At 51.3% G+C, this 22,835-nt stretch overlaps 1 protein-coding gene across 1 annotated transcript in view; it reads right to left on the bottom strand.

The window, feature by feature from the left end:
* Positions 1 to 5,992: 5,992 nt before the first annotated feature.
* The window catches only part of CNGB1 (cyclic nucleotide gated channel subunit beta 1), a 71,186-nt gene continuing 54,343 nt past the window's right edge, over positions 5,993 to 22,835 (bottom strand). The window contains exons 25-32 of the mRNA XM_045987699.1: positions 22,575 to 22,716; positions 21,703 to 21,862; positions 19,668 to 19,765; positions 19,485 to 19,568; positions 15,856 to 15,974; positions 15,452 to 15,598; positions 8,892 to 9,111; positions 5,993 to 6,310 (exon numbers count right to left, since the gene is read on the bottom strand). Coding sequence (XP_045843655.1) covers positions 6,032 to 6,310; positions 8,892 to 9,111; positions 15,452 to 15,598; positions 15,856 to 15,974; positions 19,485 to 19,568; positions 19,668 to 19,765; positions 21,703 to 21,862; positions 22,575 to 22,716 — 1,249 coding nt within the window. The 3' untranslated portion in view covers positions 5,993 to 6,031. The remainder of the gene's footprint in view (positions 6,311 to 8,891; positions 9,112 to 15,451; positions 15,599 to 15,855; positions 15,975 to 19,484; positions 19,569 to 19,667; positions 19,766 to 21,702; positions 21,863 to 22,574; positions 22,717 to 22,835) is intronic.

Raw genomic sequence — 22,835 nt, 5'->3', positions numbered from 1 at the left:
GAGGCCTCTCTGCTCAGCGGAAAATGGTAGACCAGTGCTTGGCACATAGAAACAATTGTTAAAAATATTTAATGACTGAAAGTTACCCAGCTGAGGAGGCACCGTGTGCCTGTGGCTGAGGTGGAACAGTGGCCTCTGGGCTCCTTTGTCTTGGTTGTTTCTGTCTCTAGCCCCGGGATGCCGAGGCCCTGAGGATAAATCCCTTTGCCTGTGTAGGTTTGTAGGTTTTCCTCGTCTCTAATCTGGATTTACTAACTCCCTTCCTGATCCCCTCACAGCAGCTCGGTGGACACAACTAGTTGAACGGGAAAGCTTTCTGAAAACCATAGGACACAATCCCCTGTGTTCTGAGCCTTACCTGGAAATGCAAGAAGTGGATCATTCAAGAGGAGGGTCTGTCCCAGGGATTTTTGCTCTTGTGTCCTTGGCAGGACAGGAGGGGACGCTGGGAAGATGCCTCGATGCCCACATGCTCCTTGTGGGGGTAAATCACCGCTTCCCACTGGGTTTCCCATCCCCAGAGAAGCATTTGATCTTGGTCAAAATGGCCTCCTCTGTCCTCCGTTCCCTCCTCTGAAGGTCTCTTCCTGATTGAATTTAGAAACCACAGGTGCTTGGACCAGATCAAAGACACAGCCAGAGTTGGGCGGGCGGGGGGGGGGGGGGGGGGGTGGCTAGATCTTGAATTTTAAACAACCCAGAAACTCCCAGAAGTACTTTCTCCGCCTCAGTGAGGCTTCTTTCCTTGTGAACAACGGACGTTAACTCGGGCCGACTTCAGGTGAATGTAATCAAAATACACAAGGTAGCCTGTGTAATGAAGAAAGAGCTGAAGAGTGGGCCAGGAACGACAGGAACACGGAGAGTCACAAGGACCTGAGCGACAGGAACAAACAGTGTGTGTGGCCAGGGTGTTGGGGCTGTGAAGTCTCTGCTCCCACCTTCTTTCTTTCCCTCCCCATCTCATCACCCTCCCAGCTGGGTGTTTTCAGCTGCAGGCAAGAGGTCACGGCTAAAAATGGTTTAATAATAAAGGTATATCAGGGACACCTGTGTGGCTCAATCAGTTAAGTGTCTGCCTTCGGCTCAGTTCATGATCCCGGGGTCCTGGGATGAACCCCCCCAGGATCCTGGGATCAGTGCCCCCCACCCCGAGTCCTGGGATTGATCCCTGCACCTGCTCAGCAGGGAGCGTGCTTCTCTCTTTCCCTCTACTGCTCCCCCTGCTTGTGCTCTCTCTCTCTCTCTCTGTCAAATAAACAAAATTAAAAAAAAAAAAGATATTTCATTGTCTCATGGAACAGTGTTTTGGAGATGAGCGGTTTGGAGTTGATGTCAGGCTCTGTATCGCTGATTCTTTGGCTGTTTTCTATCACAAAATGGCTGCCACAGCTCCAGAAGTCTATTCTCTCCCCAGCATTGCAAGCAGGAAGAAAAATGAATAGCAGAAATAGGAAGTTTCTTTTTTTTTTTTTTAAGGAGGTCTCCTATCACCCTCGCTTTATAATTCTTTGGTTGGAACTGGTCCCCTGGTCACCGTTAGCCCCAAGGAAGGCTGGGAAAGTGAGCAAATGGTCTAAGTGATCAGAAGAGCGGTGATTGGCTTACACCAGAGGGCGTCCTCTCCTGGGGCTGGCCATATTGCTGCATGAAACTAAATTAGGACTCTGTTAGTGAGGAGGAAGGGGCAGGAGCTCTCCTGATTCAGATTCCCTGGAAGGAGAGCCCATGGGCGTGGCTCAGGTCACCTTGTCTGAGTCCCAGTGCATGACTGAAAGGTGCTGTGTCAAAAAGGGGCAGGATCCTGTGGCTGGAAGAAGGGAGATGAAAACTGGGTGCCAAAAGGACACATCTCTACCTCCCTCTCCCTTTGGCCTTTCCAGATATCAGTTGCGGGGGCAGGGGGTGATGGTGATTTCCAGCCTAGCAAGGACAGGTTCTATAATTTGTGGGACCCAGTACAAATAAAAATGTGGGAATGCCTTATTCAGAAATTATTAAGAATTTCAAGATGGTGTGGGGCACCTGGGAGGCTCAGTGGGTTAAGCCTCTGCCTTCGGCTCAGGTCATGATCCCAGAGTCCTGGGATCGAGCCCCACATCGGGCTCTCTGCTCAGCGGGGAGCCTGCTTCTCCCTATCTCTCTGCCTGCCTCACTGCCTACTTGTGATCTCTGTCTGTCAAATAAAATAAATAAAATCTTAAAAGAAACAGAATTTCAAGATGGTGGCTGCGGAGCATGAAACAAGTATGGGACTCTTCAGAACACACATGGTAAGCTCTCTTTTTGTATGCAGCTGGATGAAATACATTCATGGGTGGTGGGGAAGGCTGTGACTTATAGTTAAAATTCACATATGCCCAGGTGTTCATGCAAACTCTCCGTTAAAGAGCAGAAGAAAGGGGTGATCACACCACTTCCGTGTGTACACCCCTGGGCAAAGGCAGAATTCAGGGCAGACGGATTTCTCTGGGAGCTTCCACTGTACCCCAGCTGCAGCAGAGTAAGGGGGATGGCAACTCAGATTTACCCCTCATGCCCACTCAGACGTGGTAAACCCCGTCTTATTTAACCATCACTGCGGTCATGTGCAGGGCACTGTATCATCTGTGTCTTCTAGATGAGGTTGTTGGGGCTCAGAGAGGTTCATGGTCATCTGGGGTCCGTGGTCAAGTTAGGGTTGGAAGCTGGGCAGTCTGCACCCAGAGTCCATGTTCATCAGCACGCTTCAACATCGGACAAGTCTAACAGTCGTAAGCAGTCGGCATGGTGAGACCAGTAGGGTTTGACCAGATGCAAGGGGGCTGTTTCTGAGGCTCTTTGAACCCTAGGGCCCATGGAGAGGTGTGCCGCAAGAATGTCCCTCCAGCAACAGGAATGCAGGATAGATGACAGCCCCAAGGATGTCACTTGCAGATAAGAGGAGCCGGAACCAGGAAACAAACTTATATGTCCTCACCGAAGCGGCTGTCACACATGGTCAAATTCTGAAATGAATCCATAAGCCAGGAACATTTGTCTAAACGCTTTAATTAAAATGCATTGTAATAGGATGAAAGCCAGCATCTAAGTGCAGTGTTCATGTTTGCTAAGAAAACAGATGAAAATATTCTAGGTAGCCAAACACATTTTGATAATGAATTTTACACAGCTTCTGTTTTAATCTTATTTAAAATATTTATATAGTTAAAAAAATAGTTTGCTATTCATTTTCTACCCCAGTACAGGAAATGAGGAGATATTTGAAATCGGTACATATTCAACACACATAAGTAAAAGATTCTGTATCATCTGCAGAATTACAGTATTCTGAGCTGTACCAGCCATACCTTGGCGACCGACCAGTCCAATTCTATTTGGAGAATAATGTTAGCCTCAAATTCGATTTATCTACTATCCAACTTTCGTGAAAGCATCAAGTTTAATGAAATATCGCAGTGAAATTAAGACACCGCTAATCTCATTTCAAAACCAATTTTCTTTCCGGGACAATTCTTGGGAACCTCAAGAATCTTTCGCTTTATATAATAAGCAGTATACATTCAAGGGCTGATATCTACAAGAATGAGTGTGTTCATTTAAAAAAAAAGATTCCTTATAAAATAAGATCTCACAGTGAAGGTGCCTTTGAAACATTTTGCCATCTATTGGAGGGTAATACATGGACTGTATTGATGTATCTGAAATACTTGGCTATAGATAGAAGCATTCTCTATGCTTGGATCTTAGAATATGCAGTGAAAATACGAGTATGATAAATAGGGATGAGGAAGACAAAAAATTAGCCCAAACCTCCAGCCTTCCCCTATTTGGAAACAGTGCTTACTCTATGAAATTATGCGTAAGATTTGCGTGTTGCGGCCTTATTTATTTATTTATTTTTTAAAGATTATTTTTATTTTTATTTATTTGACAGAGAGAGAGAGATCACAAGTAGGCAGAGAGGCAGGCAGAGAGAGTGAGAGGGAAGCAGGCTCCCTGCCGAGCAGAGAGCCCGATGTGGGGCTCGATCCCAGGACCCTGAGATCATGACCCGAGCCGAAGGCAGCGGCTTAATCCACTGAGCCACCCAGGTGCCCCTATTTATTTATTTTTTTTAACAGCATGAGATTGGTAACATTGCCAATGCCTGTCCTCAGAAGAGCAGTTCAGTGTCATGGTCCCTGCATACAATGGACCAGATTGCAGGCATGAAAGATCAGCACGACCTCCATGTAATAAGAAGGGAGGACCTTCCAAATAAATCCAAGGAAAAACAACAGCAGCTCTAGTATGTCACTATTTGTATACAGGGGGGAAAAAAAAGAAAGAAAGAAAAGAAAAGGAAAAAAAGGAAGGGTGCAAGGAACCTGGTTTGCTTGCAGCAAGGGTACCACGGAGCCTGGGCACCAGGGGTAGGAGAGATCATTTGAACTGCGTGGCCTTTCGTATCCGTGAAAATATGGTATTGGCTATGAAAGCAAATTAATAAAAGCTTTTTAAATGGCTAAAATCATGCTGCTCATCATTCTATTCAATGTAGTGATGACTCAGATCACGTGGCAAGTCACCAGCTAGATAAATCTGTCACCCTGGGATCTGGAAATGCTTAGAGCAGCCTGGCAACTCCCATATTGTGTCATTTTTTTCACAGGGGAGATGAATGTCCTGCATTTAGTCTGACGGACAAACACACATATTTGCAAGCCCTCGATGGCCCCTGTTGGAGGGCGGGAGGTCCTGTGATTTTACATAAAGTGGGCAGTATCTATTGGAATTCCAGGTCTTTTGTGTTCATTGTTGCCGATGGAAACAAATAGCGCAATACTAGTTTTTGTTGTTCATCATCCACTCCCCCCAAGACCCATTAGGTATGCAAATAAAATCCTCCCAACATTCGGTGACTGAATAATTCCTCCCCACCCCAACCACCCCCCCCCCTTTATCTTGAATCATTAAAACAACAGGACTTGGGGATGCCTGGCTGACTCAGTTGGTTAAGAGTCTGCCTTCGGCTCAGGTCATGATCCCAGGGTCCTGGGATCGAGTCCCTCACTGGGCTCCCTGTTCAGCAGGGAGCCTGCTTCTCCCTCTACCTGCCACTCCTCCCTGCTTGTGCTTGCTTTGTCTCTCTGATAGATAAATAAATAAACCTTTAAAATGAAACAGAACAACAGGTCTTGATCTGGAGAGAGTTCAGGAATGTCAGTGATGTCAGCTGTGGTTTCTGTCTCCTGGGATTAATGGAAACTGCTGCCACCACGTTGTAGCAAGGGTGTCAAAAGCAAGCAAGCATGATCCCCTGCAGACCAGACTTGGCAGACTGGCAGGTTCTCTGAATCGCTCCCAGCCCACTGCTGGTAAGCCCACTGGCATTTTATCTGTTCTGAGATACTGGCATCGGACTGGGAACTGAACACAGCCTGGGGAAGATCCGCACTAACCTCCCTAATGAGCACAAGGTCCCTAACGTGACTGCCCGGGATGGACCATCAGGTCAGGTGAGCCGGGATTCCCATTGAGTCCAAAGAATATCATACCCGCCCTTTCTGCTGTCAAGGTTTTTAAAGAAGTAATGTCTACACCCAACGTGGGGCTTGCACTCAGGACCCTGAAATCAAGAGTCGGATGCCCCATGGGGCTGAGCGAGCCAGGCGCCCCATCTGCCCACAGGTTTTCTATCCTTGAAATGTGGGAGATGACATTCGAACATTCCATAACAACCCTGTAGCCGCCAACGGAGCTTCCCAGGTCCTGGAGCCCCGTTCTCTGCTCTATCAACTTTTAAAACAGGAAAAGAATTTTGTTCTTAAAAACCATAGTCGGGAGAGGCAGGGTTCTCAGGTGAGGGAACTTAGGGACACGAACACTACATTTGTGGACTTCAAGACGAGCCGTGGCACAAGCCGAGGCCGGGGCAGGTACGACAGCCTCTACTGTGCCTGGGGAAGCTGGGCCTGCGCAAGCCGGGCGCGGGGCTGGGGACCCGCCTGGGGCGCGGGGAGGGCGCGCCTGCACCTGCCGGGCCGGGAGCGGCGCGCTGGGGGCCGCCTCACTCGCCCTCCTTCTTCTCTTCCGGGATCTCCACCGACAGGGTCTGCTCTTCGGGATCCGGGCCCGGGCTCACGCGGATCCGCACGGAGGGCTCTGAGGGCCCGGCCTCCGCCTCCCCGCCTTCCTCGGGCCTCCCAGGGGAGGCGGGTGGCGGAGAGTGCGGGGCTGGAGGCTCTGGTTGCTCCGGGGGCTCCGGCGGCTGCGGCGGCTGCGGCGGTGCTGGCTGCTCCGGGGCGGCCGGGTCCGCCTCTCCCGCAGCGTCTTGCGAGTTCTTGGCCTGAAATCCGGAAAGGGCGATTGGTGAGGAGCAGAACGCCTGAGAGTTCTTGGAGGGGTCTTGAACACCTTCCCGTTCCCCTTCTCGGACCCCCAAGGAGGAGGATGGCGGAGCGCTCAGGGGTGCAATCTAATGGATGGGAAGTGGGGGGGTCGGAGCGGGACCAGGATTATTTGGTAGAAACAGAATATATTATGGGGAGACTTAGGGATTAAAAGCCCCGGTTGGATTTAGTGGATATTTTTGGTCTCTGTTGATTGGCAGGGCTAGAAGCCAGAGTGATGTTGCAGGTTCAAGCCCACTCCTGAGCTATGGAGAAAAGAGAGGCTGTGACCAGGAGGGGGAGCCAGGGAGGACTTTGCAAAGCTAAGCCCAGTCCCCCTGGCTGCCCTGTCCACCCCGGTGACGAGGGCTGGATGCTCCTGGGTGAATGAGAACATTTCTAAGCAAACAAGAGAAAGGCTGAGATGACGCCCTTTCTGGAAGGTCTCAGAGGTGGAGACCCCCACCCCCATGCCCCAGGAGAATGGGCAGGCTACCACTGGCATTTGGCTGGGCTGAGCCCCCATGTTTGGAGACTTGATGAGGACTTCCAGCCTCCAGCCTTCGGGGTTCCTGGGGACACTGGCCATAGTCTGTATATCAGTAAAAATCCAAGCCTTCGTGGATACCCATGGCCTTCCCTGCCCTGTGTGACCCACCTCTACCTGGACATAAAGAGAAGAGAGAGGCCCACAGAGGAGACCTGAATGGTCCCCAGCTACCCAACACCTACTTGAGATAGTGGTAGTGAATTTAAAATGAGAACAGTCAGCATGCTCCTGAAGAAGAAAAACCCCTTGGGGTTTACTCAGATCACAGAGTGATGAAGGAAGGGAAGTAGGGTGGGGAACCCCACTCCTAGGAGAACCCAAGGCAGCTCTGGGGACATGTCCCTCCCTCTGCTTCCTTGTTCCTGCATGTTCGGGTGCACCTGTTCCGCCTTCTCCTGCTCGTCCTCAACTCTGACAACGCCCTCCCAGGGAGGGATGGTGCCTGTTACGGGACTTCCAGAAGCTTTCTGCTATGAATGGAACCAGAAGAACCATGGGCAGGTTGTCGGGTGGTTTGCCATGTTCAAAAGGCTTTTCAAAAGCTCTCCAAGCTATCCTGCTTCATCCCTGTGGCAAGCATAGGTGATCTGGTCTCAGGGAGCGTGAGGAGCTTCCTCAGGGCACTGAGCTGGCGGCGACAGAGCTGGGCATCAGACCCATGTCTTTGGATTGTTATTTCAGAGCTCCTCTGCCATTCTGCCCTGATTGTTCTAAAATTGCCTTTTATTAGAATTCTCATGCAAATTTAATGCACCTCTCCAAGCTGCCTGGGTGAAAAGCTAATAAATACTCCGGAGCAACGAGCCCGGATAAAGCCTTTCACCGTACTAATAGCAGTCTTGGAGTTCATGTCCACTCATCCCCACGCAGCACCGGCACGAACGACCCCAGCTTGCTGGCTCGACCATGACCCTGGCACTTGGTGAGCCAGACAATACTGTGTGTCCTCCATCAGGGGCCAAGGGTGTCTGCATCTTGAGAATATCTTGGAACCCTGCATAGCTTTGATGTCACCTCCCAGACTCTAGATGTCAAATGATCTCCAGACGGGTCTCCTGGACTCTGACCGGAGCCTCGATTGAGACTGAGTCCCCTGGGCTCCTTTGAATTCTGTCATGTAGACCGCTGCACGCTCCCTGCCACTGAGCTCCTGCCTACCCACCGCCCCCCTTCCCAGCAGCCTCCCTAAAGGACAGTCGTGAATAGTCATAATTAGTGCAATCATTCTAATTGGCATTTTTGGCATTAGTCACAGAAAAGAGTCCCAGAACTAATTTTAAAATTCCCTTCAGATTTCTGAGGGCGGGGACAAGTCGGCATTGTGCCTGTCGGCAGGGTTTTTTCTCTTTAAACCTCTTAAATTGTCACCGACACAAATATTAAATATGAGAACATCACTGCCGTCTGGGGAGAGACATTCCCTGCCCACACCCACTGCTCCCACCTCTACAACAGCACCAGGACTCCCCTCGGGGGGATGGCCCCCCTCAACCCAGGGGAAGGCACAGGAGCCTGGACTCCCCCAGGGCACCACAGCGAGTAGCTCAGGAAGTGACACGTGACCCGATTCCATCCAATGACAGTGAGCCCTGGGACTTTCGCTGGAATCACGGGGCGAGAGGGGCTTTCCGTGGGAGTTGCTAAACCAGGACGCCAGCCATCGTAGCGCTCTTGCGATCTGAAGCCATCCTCGAGGGAAGCAGCAATGATGGGATGGCAAAGCGAGTCCCACTGGCAATGTCGGAGATTTGGGGATCCAGCCTTGCCTGAACTTTTCCGCTACTTGACCCAATCAATTCGCTGTTCCCTTAAGCTAACGTGAGCTGGTACAGTGACCTGCATTTCTGTCACTTGCTTCCTAAGGCATCCCGACTGATAGGAAGCCAGGGGGGGAGGGGGGCGGTGGGGGGACGGACATTCCCCACAATGAAAGGTATGGTCCATGCTCTGGACCAGTTGAGATGGTGTCTGGTTCCCCACCATGTTACCTGTTCCAGCAGCTGTTGCTGCCTCGCCGCAGCCTCCAACGCAGCCAGCTCTTTGAGCCGGGCCCTCAGGTGGGCAAGCTTGCCGCCTTTGGCCCCCTTGCCACCCATCTTTCCTGCTACGGCAAGGGCGGCGTTGAAGAGCTTGGGGGTGCCTGCCCGGGGTGGCAGGATGAGCACGCTCTTGGGTTCCTTGGGCTTGTTGTTGTTTCTCAGCATGCGCCTGAAAGAGAGCAGTGCCGTCCCGGTCACAAGCTTGCCCCCGGAGAGGAGGAAGGTATGTCTGTGGAGGGCTGTCTGGTGGAGCTCTGGGGGGTGGGCGGGGGTCGTCCTCCCTGAGTCTGTGAGCAAGCCCAGTGCTAACTGCTTGATGCAGGTATCAGTGAATGATTGGAATGACCGGAATGACATGGGTCTTACGGTCTGGACGTTACAGAGGAGGGATCAGAGGCTCAGAGGGGTTGAGTCACTTTTGTGAGGTCACACAAGAAATACTGAATGATGTTATAATAGACGGACTCAGAAACAGGGTGCCCAGATGAAAAAAGACCAAAGCTTTTCTTCTCTTCCTTTGGCTTTTTGGTCATGTCACCATCTTTGCTGTCACCTCTGTCAACACTTACTGAGTGTCTATACGTGTCAGGCTTGGGCTGGGTCCTTTACAGGTATTCTGGTGGCCCCTGGGGGTGCCCTGTCCTGGTGTCTGTGTCTCTGTGTGATCCCCTCCCATCGAGGGCGAGGGGAATGGGTGATTTGCTTTTGACCAGTAGAATACAGCGAAGGTGATGAGGCATCCCCTTTGTGAACATGTCACAGAGGAAGGTGATCACTGTCTTGCAAGGACACTCTCCCTTCGTGACTTTGCTCAGCCAGGGCCCATGTCTGGGGGAGGTCCACGTGGCAAGAACCAAGGACAGCCGCCAGCCAACAATTAGCTGGGAACAGAGGCCTCCAGTCCTACTACCACAGGGAACAGAATTCAGGTGACCTTGGAAGCAGGTCCTTCCCCAGGCGAGACTTGAGATGAGACTCAGCTCTGGCCAGCACCTTGATGATGGCCTTGGAACGGACCCACCAAAGCCATCCCAGACTTGTGACTCACAGAAGCTCTGCGGTAATATGTATATATGGTTTTAAGCTAACGAACGTGTGATACGGATAATCGATACACACTTTGTCATTTAAATCCCACAAAATCCTCTTAGGAAGTCCCCTATTTTTCTCCCTCATTTCAAATAGATATGGAAGACCAGAAGGGGTAAGTAATTTTCCCAAGGTTACACAGCTAGGAAGTGGCAGGGGCAGAATTAAAACTCAGATCTAGGGGCACCTGGGTGGCTCAGTGGGTTAAGCCTCTGCCTTTGGCTCAGGTCATGTCTCGGGGTCCTGGGATCGAGCCTGGCATGAGGCCCTCTATTCAGCAGGGAGCCTGCTCCCCCCACCCCGCCTCTCTGCCTGCCTCTCTGCATACTTGTGATCTCTCCCTCTGTCACATAAATGAATAAAATCTTAAAAAAAAAAAAAAAACAACCTCAGATCTAAAAGGCAGTATGCCACCCTGCTCTGTAAATAAGGATAGACTCTTCATCGAACAGAGAGCCCCAGCGTTTGATAGGGAATTCTTCACGTTATAGATAGGTGATGCACGATTTGGCTCAAGAACAAATGGATTTCGTCTGCAATCTAGCAGGCCTAGACTCCTAATTGGCAAATTCATTCATCAGGGCTCCGGCAAACTTGTTTGTTTAAAAATGAGGCCGTTGCTGGCTGCTTATCTAATCAGAGGCAATGGATTTAAATTGTGCGTATTGATATTAATTGGCCAAGACTGGCGTTTTCTGGCTGGGGCTCCCCCAGGAGAACACAAACACAAGAATTCGGAGAATTCATCCGAGGCCTCTTCATGCCTGGCACCGCCACCTGTGTGATTCAGTCCATAATTCACAGCACGACAGTCTGTGGGAAGGCTCAGCGTGGTTCAGAGATGACACAAAAGAACTCTCTGTGGGACCTTTGCTGAGGGCTAATGGCCGTCTCTCGTTTGAAACATTGCACTGGCTTCTGGGACGCTTCCAGAGTCAGGAAAATTTCTCCTTACTTTCAGATGACGTGTTTTCCTATAAGCAGGATCGCACATTCACCCCTGGAGAAAGCGGCATGCGTGAAACCTTTTTGCCGCATCTCTTGGAGCAGCCAAGCCAGAGAGCTGAGCCCTCCCCATCTCTGGGGCCCTAGGTCTCCCATCTGTAGAGCAGGGAGCTGAGACAGAATCCCACACATGGCTCCACCAGCTCAGACCTCCCAGGCCCTAGGGTTCTCAGACCGCGTCTTTCCTTTGATGGGCAGAGCTTCCTCACGACCCCCTGCCTCTGTCCTGAAGCCTGCCTCTCCAGGGAGCCCAGCTCTCTGATGAATCAGGCCACAGGACTGGTCCCAGGGCCTCTGTGCGGCAGGACCCGGTGGCTCCTCCTCTCTCGGCACCTTCTCCAGCGCAGGGCGGCAAGCTCTCCGCACATGGGTCAGCAGCCTCTGCGGGATCCTAGCTGACTGGCCGAGCCCTCTTGCGGGGGGAGGAAGGGCTGGCGGGGGCAGTGGGACAGTGCAGGCTATCAGACAGAAACGGTAGAATTCTCAGTATTCGAGGTCGTTCGGTGGAGTCCCTGCAAACGCTGCATTACTGAACACCGAAACCATAGCTTCCAGTGGATAAATAGGGTTAGGTTTCCGGTGAGCCTCTCGACAACGCTGCAGCATATGATCCATACTTGTTTGTGTTCCTGTTTAACGACATCTGGTTGAACCTGCAGTTTCATGAACATCAAACTCGTGCCCCACAGCTCTGTGAGCCATGCCTGAGCGAAGCTTATCTAACCCGCGTGACTTCTCCGTCCGGGACATCCCAGCCTCCCTGCCCTGGGGAACGCCCCTCAGCACCACACTTCGGGGCGACATCGCCAACGACCATCACAGAACTATGGACACTGCGGCGCTGAACAGCCCACGGAAAGACTTGCTGACCGGTGTTCGGATGCTTCTGGGTTGAAACAGTCAAGCAGAGCATCCCCTTGGTCAACTTCTGCTGGGAACGCGTGCACTTAGGGCAACTCAAATCTCTCACTGCTCTCTCTACGCACATTCGCGAATGATGGGGGCTGCCCACGAGCGCTGATTTGGGGGTTCCGAACACATTTCAGTGAGCAGGTGAATTGCAGATACAGAATCACAAATATGTGAGTCATGAGGATTGACTGTGCTTCCCTGCTCCTCGGGAGAGTCACGGGTAGTGGGCAGATTTGGTGGGAGGAGGTCAGACAGACCAGCCTTTGGAGGGGCCCCATAGCTTCCTTAAGAGCAAACTGGTAAGTTGAGTTACGGGGCAGCTTCCTTCCTCAGGGGACCCCCAGCATCCTGTGTGTATTATGCTCTAACCTCGACACAGCATCCTCTCACCTGGGCTTGCCAAAGGGGTCCTGTGAAAACCTAAGTCACATCAAGTCACCAGTCTGTGTAAAACCCTACAAAGCTGCCATTTCCCTCAGACCAAGACTCGAAGCCACTGCAGGGCTTCACCTCTAAGACCTACCCACTCTCATCCCCTTGACTTCTCCCACCCCGCGTCAAGCTATGCTTATTTTCTGGCTGGTCTGCCCATACACACTGAGGACGCTCCTCCGCAGGGCCTTTCCAGCTGCTGTTCCCTCTGGCTGGAATGCTTTTCCCTGCAAGCAGTCCTGCTCACTCTTTGATTCTGTGCAGGTCTCCACTGAAATTCCACTTCCTCAGAATGGCTTTTCCTGAGCAACCTATCTCAAGGAACTCCCTTCCTCACCTCTGTCTCCTCGGCGTGGCTTTCTGTTTCCTCATAGCTGACACATCACAGAATCATTCATTTCGCTATGGTCGGCCTCCCCTCCTAGAAAGGCAACTTTATTTGGTCCCTGCTGTGTCCCCGGGGCTCAGAACTATGTACTCAGTAAATGATTATGAGCTATGAGTGGATGTTGGTAAGTTTGTGCCCTTTATCATGACCTCTCTCTGTGTAGTTTATTTTTTGTGTCATTTCATAGGATGAGGTAGAAAATAGGAATATGGGGTAAAAGGCAATGGAGGAAAAACCAGATATGTAGATTTAAAAGGCTTCATCCAGGGGCGCCTGGGTGGCTTAATGGGTTAAGCCTCTGCCTTTGGCTCAGGTCATGATCTCAGGGTCCTGGGATCAAGCCCTGCATCAGGCTCTCTGCTTCATGGGGAGCCTGCTTTCCCCTTCTCTCTCTGCCTGCCTCTCTGCCTACTTGTGATCTCTGTCTTCCAAGTAAATAAATAAAATATTTTTTAAATAAATAAAAAATAAAAAGTTACTCACTCTTCAGCAGTACAAAATATAGAGGCACAAGGTTATTCACTGTGATGCTGTTTATAATTGCAAAATATTGGAACTTTAACTGCCCATTCATAGGAATGCTCTGCAACTGTCAGAGGAATGAGGAAACTGATGGGTCTATGGACTGAGAGAGAATGTTTTCCGGGATCAGTTGTCATGTGAAAAAAAAGCAAAGTTTAAAAGAAAATCTATAGTATGCTATGTTTTGTGTAAGACGGGAAAAATAAAATATCCACCCATCTGCCTATTTTTGCAAAAGGAAGCACACCAAGGAAGCAGCAGAAACTAATGAGACTGGGCTCCTGTAGGACTGGGCACAGCAAGTCGGGGGAGCTGGGACATCTCCATGCACACCATTCTGTTGCATTATGACTTGTGGTACCCTGCAAATGCCTGACATATTCAAAACAACAATAAATCAACAAGGATCGGGGCAGGAGGAATCATAAAAGAAGAGAGTGCAAACCGAAACACATGAGCCTGGGTAGATTTCAAATGAACAAGCATCCTTAAGGGAGGCAAAAGAAAACAAATCCAAATAACTCTGAACATAACACTTACCTCATAGGTACTTAGGCTAACGACAAGAAGAACAGCCCCAAATATTAAATTCTGCTGGGAAAGCTTTCCCATCACCCCAGGGCTCTGGGATAGCAATTCTAAAATTTCTTTGTATTATAGGACTGAATAAATGAGTGAACGTGATGAGGGTAAAGAGTCAAATTTCTCAGAGATGGAGAAGGAATTTACAAAATATGGAAAAGGAGAAGATTAGAAAGAACTCTGTGGTGTTGGACTGAAATTGTTAGATGGATACAGACAGAGATACAGACGGACAAAGGCATGTTGATATATACACAGACTTAGATGCGTGTGTATATGTAGATTTGCAATTGTATATATATCGGTGGGCATGTGGGCGTGTTTCCCAGCTCTGTCCACTTGGGAGCCTAGAAGCCATGAGCACACATAGCGCACAGATGGTGGTTTCTAAAAACCATTCCCACGTGCAAGGAATCAAGACTCCTTGGAGAAATGGCCATTTCCAGGGATGTGGCAGAAAAAGTCATAAGTTGAGCCTGGAGCATCTCACTGTGCTTGTAAGCAAGGAAGAGCTAAAATATTTCGGAGACATAACAAGGAGTCACAAGGGCCAGGCTGAAGAGGGGCCTCCTGGCCAAATCTGGAACAATTTGAGCGCCAAAAGAGTGATTGTAACAGGATATTTACAGAACAAAACAAATTCACATTGATATAGATAAATGAATAAACAAAGAAATGGAAAGAAGAGAAAGCTCTTCCTCACAGTAGAAGGCTCCTAACAAATGTAGAAGGCATGATGGAATCAGAAAAATCACCATTCTGCAACCATGATGGCAATCGCTGATTTAGCAAGGAGCTCTCAGTGGATGCTGAATGTAGCGCGTGAAGGCTTACTTGATGGGAAAGAGGAGGTCTAGATAGCCTCAGACTGACTCCCCACTAATTACTTATTAATTACAAAGAGAAAAATGTTAACTCTAGAGTGCAGAAACCTTAACCAAGTGATCAAAGGGAAAATCATCAATACTGGGAGAAACCAGCAGCTGGTGCCTCTCGATACGCTGCACTAAGAAGAATACAACATCACCTTTTTTTTTTTTAAAGTAGGCTCCATGCCCAATGTGGGGCTTGAACTCACAACCTTGAGATCAAGAGTCGCATGCCCTACCAAGGGAGCCAGCCAGGTGCCCCACAACATCACTTCTCAGACATTCCTTCCCCCATGCAGAACCTGAAGATAATCATGAGAAAACATCAGAACATCAGCTAACCCTAAGCAAAGGGACATCCCCCAAAATAACAGTCCTGTCCTCTTCAAAGAAGTCCAAGTCACCAAAGACGGAAAAAGGCTGAGGGGCCATCCCAGATCCAAGGAGACTGAAGATACGAGGCTATGTGATGAAACTGGGGAAACCCACACTGGATCCAGGAACAGAAAAGAGGACAGAAAAGGCCATAAAGGCATGATTGGGACAACTGGCCAAATCTGAAATGGATTGAGGATGAGGTAGTAGCATCATTTCAATTCCAAATTTCCTGATTGGGATAAGGTACTATGGTAGGTAAGATCAAGGTTTAGTCCTCAAGAAATGTGCACTGACATATATGTGGATTTTTTTTTTTAATAAAAAAAACGTACCTGGCTTTCTTCCGGAGTAACTTCTGAGACTCAGGATAATGCACCAAAATTTCATTCAGGTCCTTCTTGTCCAGAATGAAGAGGTTGGTAAACCCGTGGGCGACCACATTGGCCGTGCGCCGATTCCCGCCCCCAACAGCCAGCAAGCTGGGGCAGAGAAGGGAGGAGGTGAGACCTGGTAGGCTGGGGTTGGGATCCCGCTAAAATGTCCCTTTCTTCCCATTGCCCAGAGCACAGTGGCGGCCCCACACACCCGAGAGCTGGGGCCCACTCCCATATGTCAGCATCCACGCACAGCTTCCTCAGACCCACCAAAGGGTACCTGAGGATAAGGTCCCCCCCTTGGCTACCACCCCCACAGCTTGGGCCCAGGTCCGCCCATCTCACCCCAGCTCCCCGCTGACCTTATTTCTCCAAACACGGATCCAGCCTTCAGTGTCACCAGCACGGCCTTCCCATCGGGGCCACCCAGGACCTGCACCTGTCCCGCCTGGATGATGTACATCTCTCGACCAATCTCCCCCTGAAACAGAGAAGTGCTAAGCCCCTCTGTCATCATCGGAAGTGACCAGAAGGCTGGCAGGGCTGGGCCTGGAGGCCGCTGGTGCAGAGCAGAGGAACCTGGGGTGGCGTCCAGCCCACCACTGACGTGGTGTGTGGAGCGAGGCCACTCGCTTCCCCTCTGGGGCCTCAGTCTCCTCATCAGTGGATTGGGGAGAGTGGCCACCTCTGGCCTGCCTGATGAGATTCCGTGGGGGAGTTAGTGGTGTGATGGAGAGGAAAGTGCTAGGTTAGTGAGAAGGTGCAGGTGTAATGGTATTCTACAAATTCCCAGTTATACACGCCAATGGAGGGCTGGAGACATGGAAAAATTAGCAGTGGTTCATACAATACATTGACACCTGTGCCTAGGACGTGTCACCTTAGGAGCTCGGTAAGCATTTGCTAGCTGAAACAGCAGTGATAACGACATCGGTCACGAAGTCCAGCTCTCGTGCGACATTTTTCTGAGCGAGACAGTGCTCTAAGTGCTGGGCCTGCTTAGTCCTCCACAGCTCTGGGGTAGGAACCCTTTGCCCGAGGTCGCAAAGCTAGGCCCTGGGAGAGTGGGGATTGGGGCCCAGTCTGGTTTCAGACCTCATGGGTGTTGTGGGTTGAATGGTGTCCCTCCCAAATCCATATGGTGAAGTCCTCACCCCCAGATGCTCAGAATGCGACCTTCTTTGGAGATAGGGTCATTGCAGATTTCATTTGTTAAGTTGAGATGAGGTCATATTGGAGGTGAGTGGGCCCCTAAACCAATGTGACTGGTGTCCCTATTAAGGGGATATTTGGACAAAAAGACGGGCATACCGAGGTGATGATGTAAAGTTACACAGGGAGGGGCGCCTGGGTGGCTCAGTGGGTTAAAGCCTCTGCCTTCGGCTCAGGTCATGATTTCAGGGTGCTGGGATCGAGCCCTGCATTGGGCTCTTTGCTTGGCAGGGAGCCTGCTTCCTCCTCTCCCTCTCTGCCTGCCTCTCTGCCTGCTTGTGATCTCTGTCTGTCAAATAAAATAAATAAAATCTTTTTAAAAAAATAAAGTACACAAGGAGAGGACAGCTATCTATATGCCAAGGAGAGAGGAACAGATCCCTCCCTCACAGCCCCAAGAAGGAGCCAATCCCACTGGCACCTTGGTCTTGGACTTCCAGCCTCCAGAACTGAGACACAATGCATTTCTGTTGCTTAAGCTGCCCAGTCTCTGGTCCTTCGTTATAGAGCAGCTGTAGCAGACTAAGGCAATGGTCTTGATCCCAAGTTAGAGCAAATGAATGGATGCGTGCCTGTTTGAATGGCTTTCTTTGGACTGCAATCAGAAATACGCAGGCTGGGCGCCTGGGTGGCTCAGTCGCTTAAGCGTCTGCCTTCAGCTCAGGTCTCGATCCCAGGGTCCTGGGATGGGGCTACACGTCGCACTCCCTGCTCAGCAGGGCGTGTGCTCCTCCCTTCCCCTCTGCCCCCTGCTCATGCTCTCTCTCGCTCTATCTCAAATAAAATCTCTTAAAATTAAAAAAAAAAAAAGAAATACCCAGTCTGTCACGCACCTTCTAATCCTCACGCCCTCACAATACCCCTCTCCCTGTCCATCACACCTGACATGTTTAAGAGGAGAGACAGCAAGGATAGGTCAACTGATGACACTTGGGATTCATTCAACAAATGTTTCCTGGGCTTCTCACACAGGCACGGGAGCCTTAACAAACAGGAAGAAAGCCTCATGTCCCTGTTTCTGTGTCTAATTTGACACGGGGCTGAAGGGTCTACAGAGCTCCCCCTCGCCTCACTAACCAGCCCTGGGGCGGGCGGCAGGTGTGTGTGTGGGGGGGTGCGTGGTGTCCCAGGGGTGATTCAGCGAGATCATCACATGGCAAAACTGGACAGCAGGGGGCACCATTCACACTTGCTTATCAAGTGTTCACTTCAAGGTCCCTCTGCCAATCCCCTCCACCTTGTTCAGCCTTTCTCATTTGCCAGCAAGTTCTACATTACCCCCAAGGATAGTTACAGCAGCCACGGCACCTAGCTCTGTAGGTACAGCTGATTCAACCTTCACACACCGCCCCCTGGGAGGGAATACCAGCAACATCCTTACTTCATCCACGAGAAGAGACTCAGAGAGGGTAAGCCACTGCCCCAAGGCGGCACAGCTAGGAAGGAGCCTGTGTCAGACAAATCACTCTATTGCTCTCAAGCCTCTCTTGGCCTCTAGGGCTGCAGCTTTAAGTTTTCAACCATCTGTAGGACTGCTTCCCCATTTCTCCAGGCTCTCTGCTTCCAGAAACTTCACTGCTATACAGCGTACAACTTGGAGATTGGGCCTTCTTGGGCTGAAGTTAGCTGAGTCTCACAGGGGTCGCGTGGGCATTATTTTCACCTCTGCACACACACCCAGCCTTTACAGCCCTGTAACAAGGGGACTGAATTCCAAGTTCGTGCCCTTCCGCCCTAACCACTCACTCCCCAAAGGGCGCTGGTCTCACCTTGAGTGGGGAATGGGAGCAGAAAAGGCCTTGACACTGGGTATCCCTAGGTTCAAGTGCAAATATTTTCCAGGACCAGATGGGCGGCTGAAGGAGTGAAGAGAGCCTGGTATGGGGCAGCAGGGAAAGGTGGGGCCTGTGGCATCGGGAGGGAGGGTGCCATCCTCTTTGGGGGCAACCCCTTCTCCACCCAGTTGATTCTTGCTATTTGGGAAAATGGGGCTCTGTTTTTAGCTAGAAATCTGGATTTTTATGTGAAACCTTCAAATTTGTAAAGGTTGGGGACAAATTCAACATTTTGTTTTAAGATTAGGAAAAAAGAACACCTGGGGCACCTGGGTGGCTCAGTGGGTTAAAGCCTCTGCCTTCAGCTCAAGTCATGATCCCAGGGTGCTGGGATCGAGTCCTGCATCGGGCTCTCTGCTCAGCAGGAAGCCTGCTTCCTCCTCTCTCTCTGCCTGCCTCTCTGCCTACTTGCGATCTCTCTCTGTCAAATAAATTAAAAAATCTAAAAAAAAAAAAAAAAAAAGAACACCTAAAAAACCACGAAACACTGTATGGGCTGCTCCTATGAGAAGGCCCTCGGTTTGCAGCCTGTGACCTATCCCAGGCCTCCCTCCACCCTTTTCCTGATGGGAAGACCAAGACCCTGAAAGCTGTTCCATCGGCAGAGTCGGAGCCCTACCTCTCGCGAGGTTCCTCACTTTCCTGTTCTGGAAAGTGGGGTTCCTCGTCCTGGCTCCCCTGGTCCTGTGTCAAGAGAACAAGGTCTGAGGCGCACTGGAGCTCAGTGCCCGCCTGGGGCCTGACAAAGTCTCCTCGGGCCAAACAAGCCAGGAGGCCTGGGCACAGCTCACAGGTGCTACGGCCCCTCTCCCTCCCCAGCAATTCCACTCTCCCTGGGCTTGCCGACTCTCCTGGCCTTCAGAGGCACCCCCTTTAGCCCAGCTCAGCGCCGGCGGGTGTGCTGGGAATCTCAGCTGGCCTTGCAGCTGTCTGGGGCCACCCACCTTCTTGCACACGTAGTCGTTGGGCAGGTAGACGACAGAACGGAGCCTCTTCAGCATGTCAAAGATCAGCTGTCGGTCACAGCCCTGTCCCCAAGAGGAGGGGGAAAGAATGCCCGTTTAGAGGAGGATGGGGTCTTGGGGCTCCCCAGAACCCCGGGGACAGGGGTGCTGGGTGGGCACTACCTGGAAGAGAGCCACTTTGCTGACGATGTTATAGTTCACGTCAATGGCAAGGTCCAAACGCATCTTGTCTGGAAGCTGCACCATCAGTTCGGACTCGTCTGCAAAGGAGACGCTGGCAACATTCAGAGGCACATCCCGCACGCCCCCCCCCCCGCCCCCACACATGCACACATGGGGCCACACCATTCCTCTGCCACCCAGAGCCACACTGTATTGGAAGAGTCCCTCTCTGGGCTTTTTTCCCTCTGGGGGGAACACCGCCGTGTACTTCCTTAGTTAACTTCTACTGCTTCTTTAGAACCCCTTACTAAATGTCACCTCCTCCAGGAAGCCTTCCCTCAAGATCCCCACACCAACTATTAGGTTCAGCTGTCTCCCGGTGGTAGCGCTGACCACACCCCTTATTGCAACGGTTTGCTCCTGCTAACCTGCGCTTCTCACACTCTGAGGACGTTAGCAAGAGCTAGAGTACATTGAACACTCTTTTTTACAGAGTGCTTTACAAAGATGGTTGTATTAAATCCTCCCAACAACCCGACAGGTGCCCACTACCACCATGCCCAGTTTACGGAAACCGTAAAAGAAACCACCAGGCAGGGGCGGGGCGGGGTGGAGAATGGAGTCCGCATCCCACCTGGGGCCGTGGGGCTCCAGGGCCTGTCCCAGTCTGCTTTGCCCATGATGAGGGCTGAGTGCCCAGCAGAGAGCCTGGCATGGAATGAATGCCTGTACTAGGGACGGGAAAAGAACTAACTTGACCTAATCCTGATGTCCCTCCCACTGCACCACAATCATTCATGGGTTCGAGTGCGGATCTACACGACCTGGACAGCTGGAAACCCACTCTGGTCCTTCATATGGGCCCCTGGAGAAGGGGGCAATGATTTAGATGTCACAGGGCTGTCCCTGGAATGGAATGATGCGATGGAGGGAACCATGCTTTGTACAGAGTGAGCGCACCAGCCAGGGACACTAAGGCTGCCTTGCCTGCTCACTGTCCACTCTCGGCTCGGGAGACCTTGGAGCTCACGTGTGGCTTCTTTGAGACCAGAGGGAAGCCCGTGGAAGCAGGGGGGCCCTTGAATAAGCTGAGTGCATTGAGGGACCCTAAGACAGTGCCAATAGCCCACCAGCTCCTCAGTAGCCTCCAGAATGATGTCTAAGCTCCGAAAACAAAATTACTAGCTCCCAAAGATAAAAAGAGAGAGGGAGAAACTGGGAGAAAAATTGTGACTTAATTAACACAGAAGTAGCATATTCACATTTCATTAAGCGATCCATTTCCAATTCAGGAAAACGGTCGACCCCTGAAAACAGTACACAGGTCAGATTCTCCCACTTCCCAGGAATTACTGAGTACACCCCATCATTGCCAAAAAAGGGGAAACAGTGGGGAGTTATATGCACTGTTGCAGCCAAAGAATTTCAGAAGCAAACCATAACATCAAGTTTACAAAAAGTATATGTGTAGGGGCACCTGGGTGGCTCAGTCGGTTAAGTGTCTGTCTTCAGCTCAGGTCATGATCCCAGGGTCCTGGGATCGAGTCCCACATTGGGCTCCCTGCTCAGTGGGGTGTCTGCTTCTCTTCTACCCTTCCTCCCTGCTCATGATCGATCTCTCCCCCACTCTCTAATAAGTAAACAGAATCTTTAAATATATATGTGTATGTGTATGTATGTCTATGGAAAGAGAGGAGAGGGGATCTTCCTTCTGTCCTGATTTCAGCTGTACTTCCATCTCTGATAGGGATGCATTGCAAGGCAGGGGAAGAGAAGGGAGGGCAGGCAGGACATCCAGAAGACAAGGCTCTCAAGTCTTCAGGGGTCTCCTGATGGCCTAGCTTGGGGCACCTCATGGGCTTCCCTGGGTCCCCCTCACTTGAATACGTTGGGGCCACAGCCAAGAGGCACCAGTGCTCAGGACCTCAGGGACACGGGTTAGAGGCAGGACCAGGGGAAAACTCGTAGGAGGAGGGAGGGGGTCAGGGAGGAGTGGGCAGGTGATAGCTGGTGGCCGCTGGGGCACCTGTCTTACCCAGCATGCCTTGGGACTGCCAGGTGTACTCGTACCAGGTCTTGACCCGGTTCTGCACGGACCTGGGGATCTTGTAGAAGTTCATGTACTTCACAGTGCTGTCCATGCAGCTGCGGTAGTACGTCTGCCCGGCGGTGGCGGCCCCCACCACGTCTCTCATCTAGGCGCAAGGAGGAAGCATCAAGGGGCAGAGTGGGGCTTTGGGCCCATGCGTTGTGAGCGCGTGTATCTACTCAACTGGGGGTGCACGAGGAAGGGCCCAGGAGAGAGGGGACCCATGTCCGCACACAGAGGAGGCTGCCGACGGGAGAAATTCTGCCCCCGGTGTGGACATGGGAAGGGCGGGGTGAGGCTTCCGAGAACAGCACCCGCTACGAGGAAATGCCTCGCTGGGCCGGGCTGATTGTGGTCTGACCTGGCCCCTCGGTGCCAGAGGCCACTTCGACCTCACTGGAGGAAATGCGAACCTTGTGTACTGCTTGTGACAGGACTGGATTCTGAGGCCATGGGACTGTGGCTTCAGGCAATGATTAGAATAGGAGATGCACCCCTGCTCATTAGACACCCTCAGGGGTTTCTCTCCAGGGGAGCACCCCCGGTCCCCAGCCTTTGCAGAAAGCCTTTCAGCCTAGCTCTCCAAAGATATCCCAAAGGGACCGACCTTTCCAGAGGAAGCCAGCGTAGAGAAGAATGGGACCCAGACCTCCACCCCATCCCCTTCACCCAGCAGGTCCCAGAGCTCTAGGCTCCTGAGTCCAGTCCTGAGGTCTCTCCTGGACTTAGTCCAAAAGAAATGACCACAGCTGGTGACATTTCGGACAGCAGGGGGAGGGAGAGGGGCCCTGCAGGCAGGTGGGTGGCATGCCAGCTACCTGTCCGATCATCACAGAGAAAGCGAAGACACCCGTGAAATAGTTCAGGCCCTGGAAGACGATTTCAAAGAGCGTTTTGGGGTCAGGCAGCCCGCCAATGGTGATGAGGGTCTTCACAGCCCAGTAGTAACAGCGAATGTAACTAGAGAGAGAAGAGGAAGGGGACCTCGGTCAGCAAAGGCCCCCTTTTGCTGAGTCTGGGTGGCTTGGTTCTGACGGATGGGCAGTATGCAGAAAAGAAAACCCTTTATTTCTACGTGC

Source organism: Meles meles, chromosome 19 (genome assembly GCF_922984935.1).
Source record: "Meles meles chromosome 19, mMelMel3.1 paternal haplotype, whole genome shotgun sequence".
Classification (NCBI taxonomy): domain Eukaryota; kingdom Metazoa; phylum Chordata; class Mammalia; order Carnivora; family Mustelidae; genus Meles; species Meles meles.
Note: the sequence above shows the minus strand (reverse complement) of the source record. Positions and strands in the feature narration are given on the sequence as shown.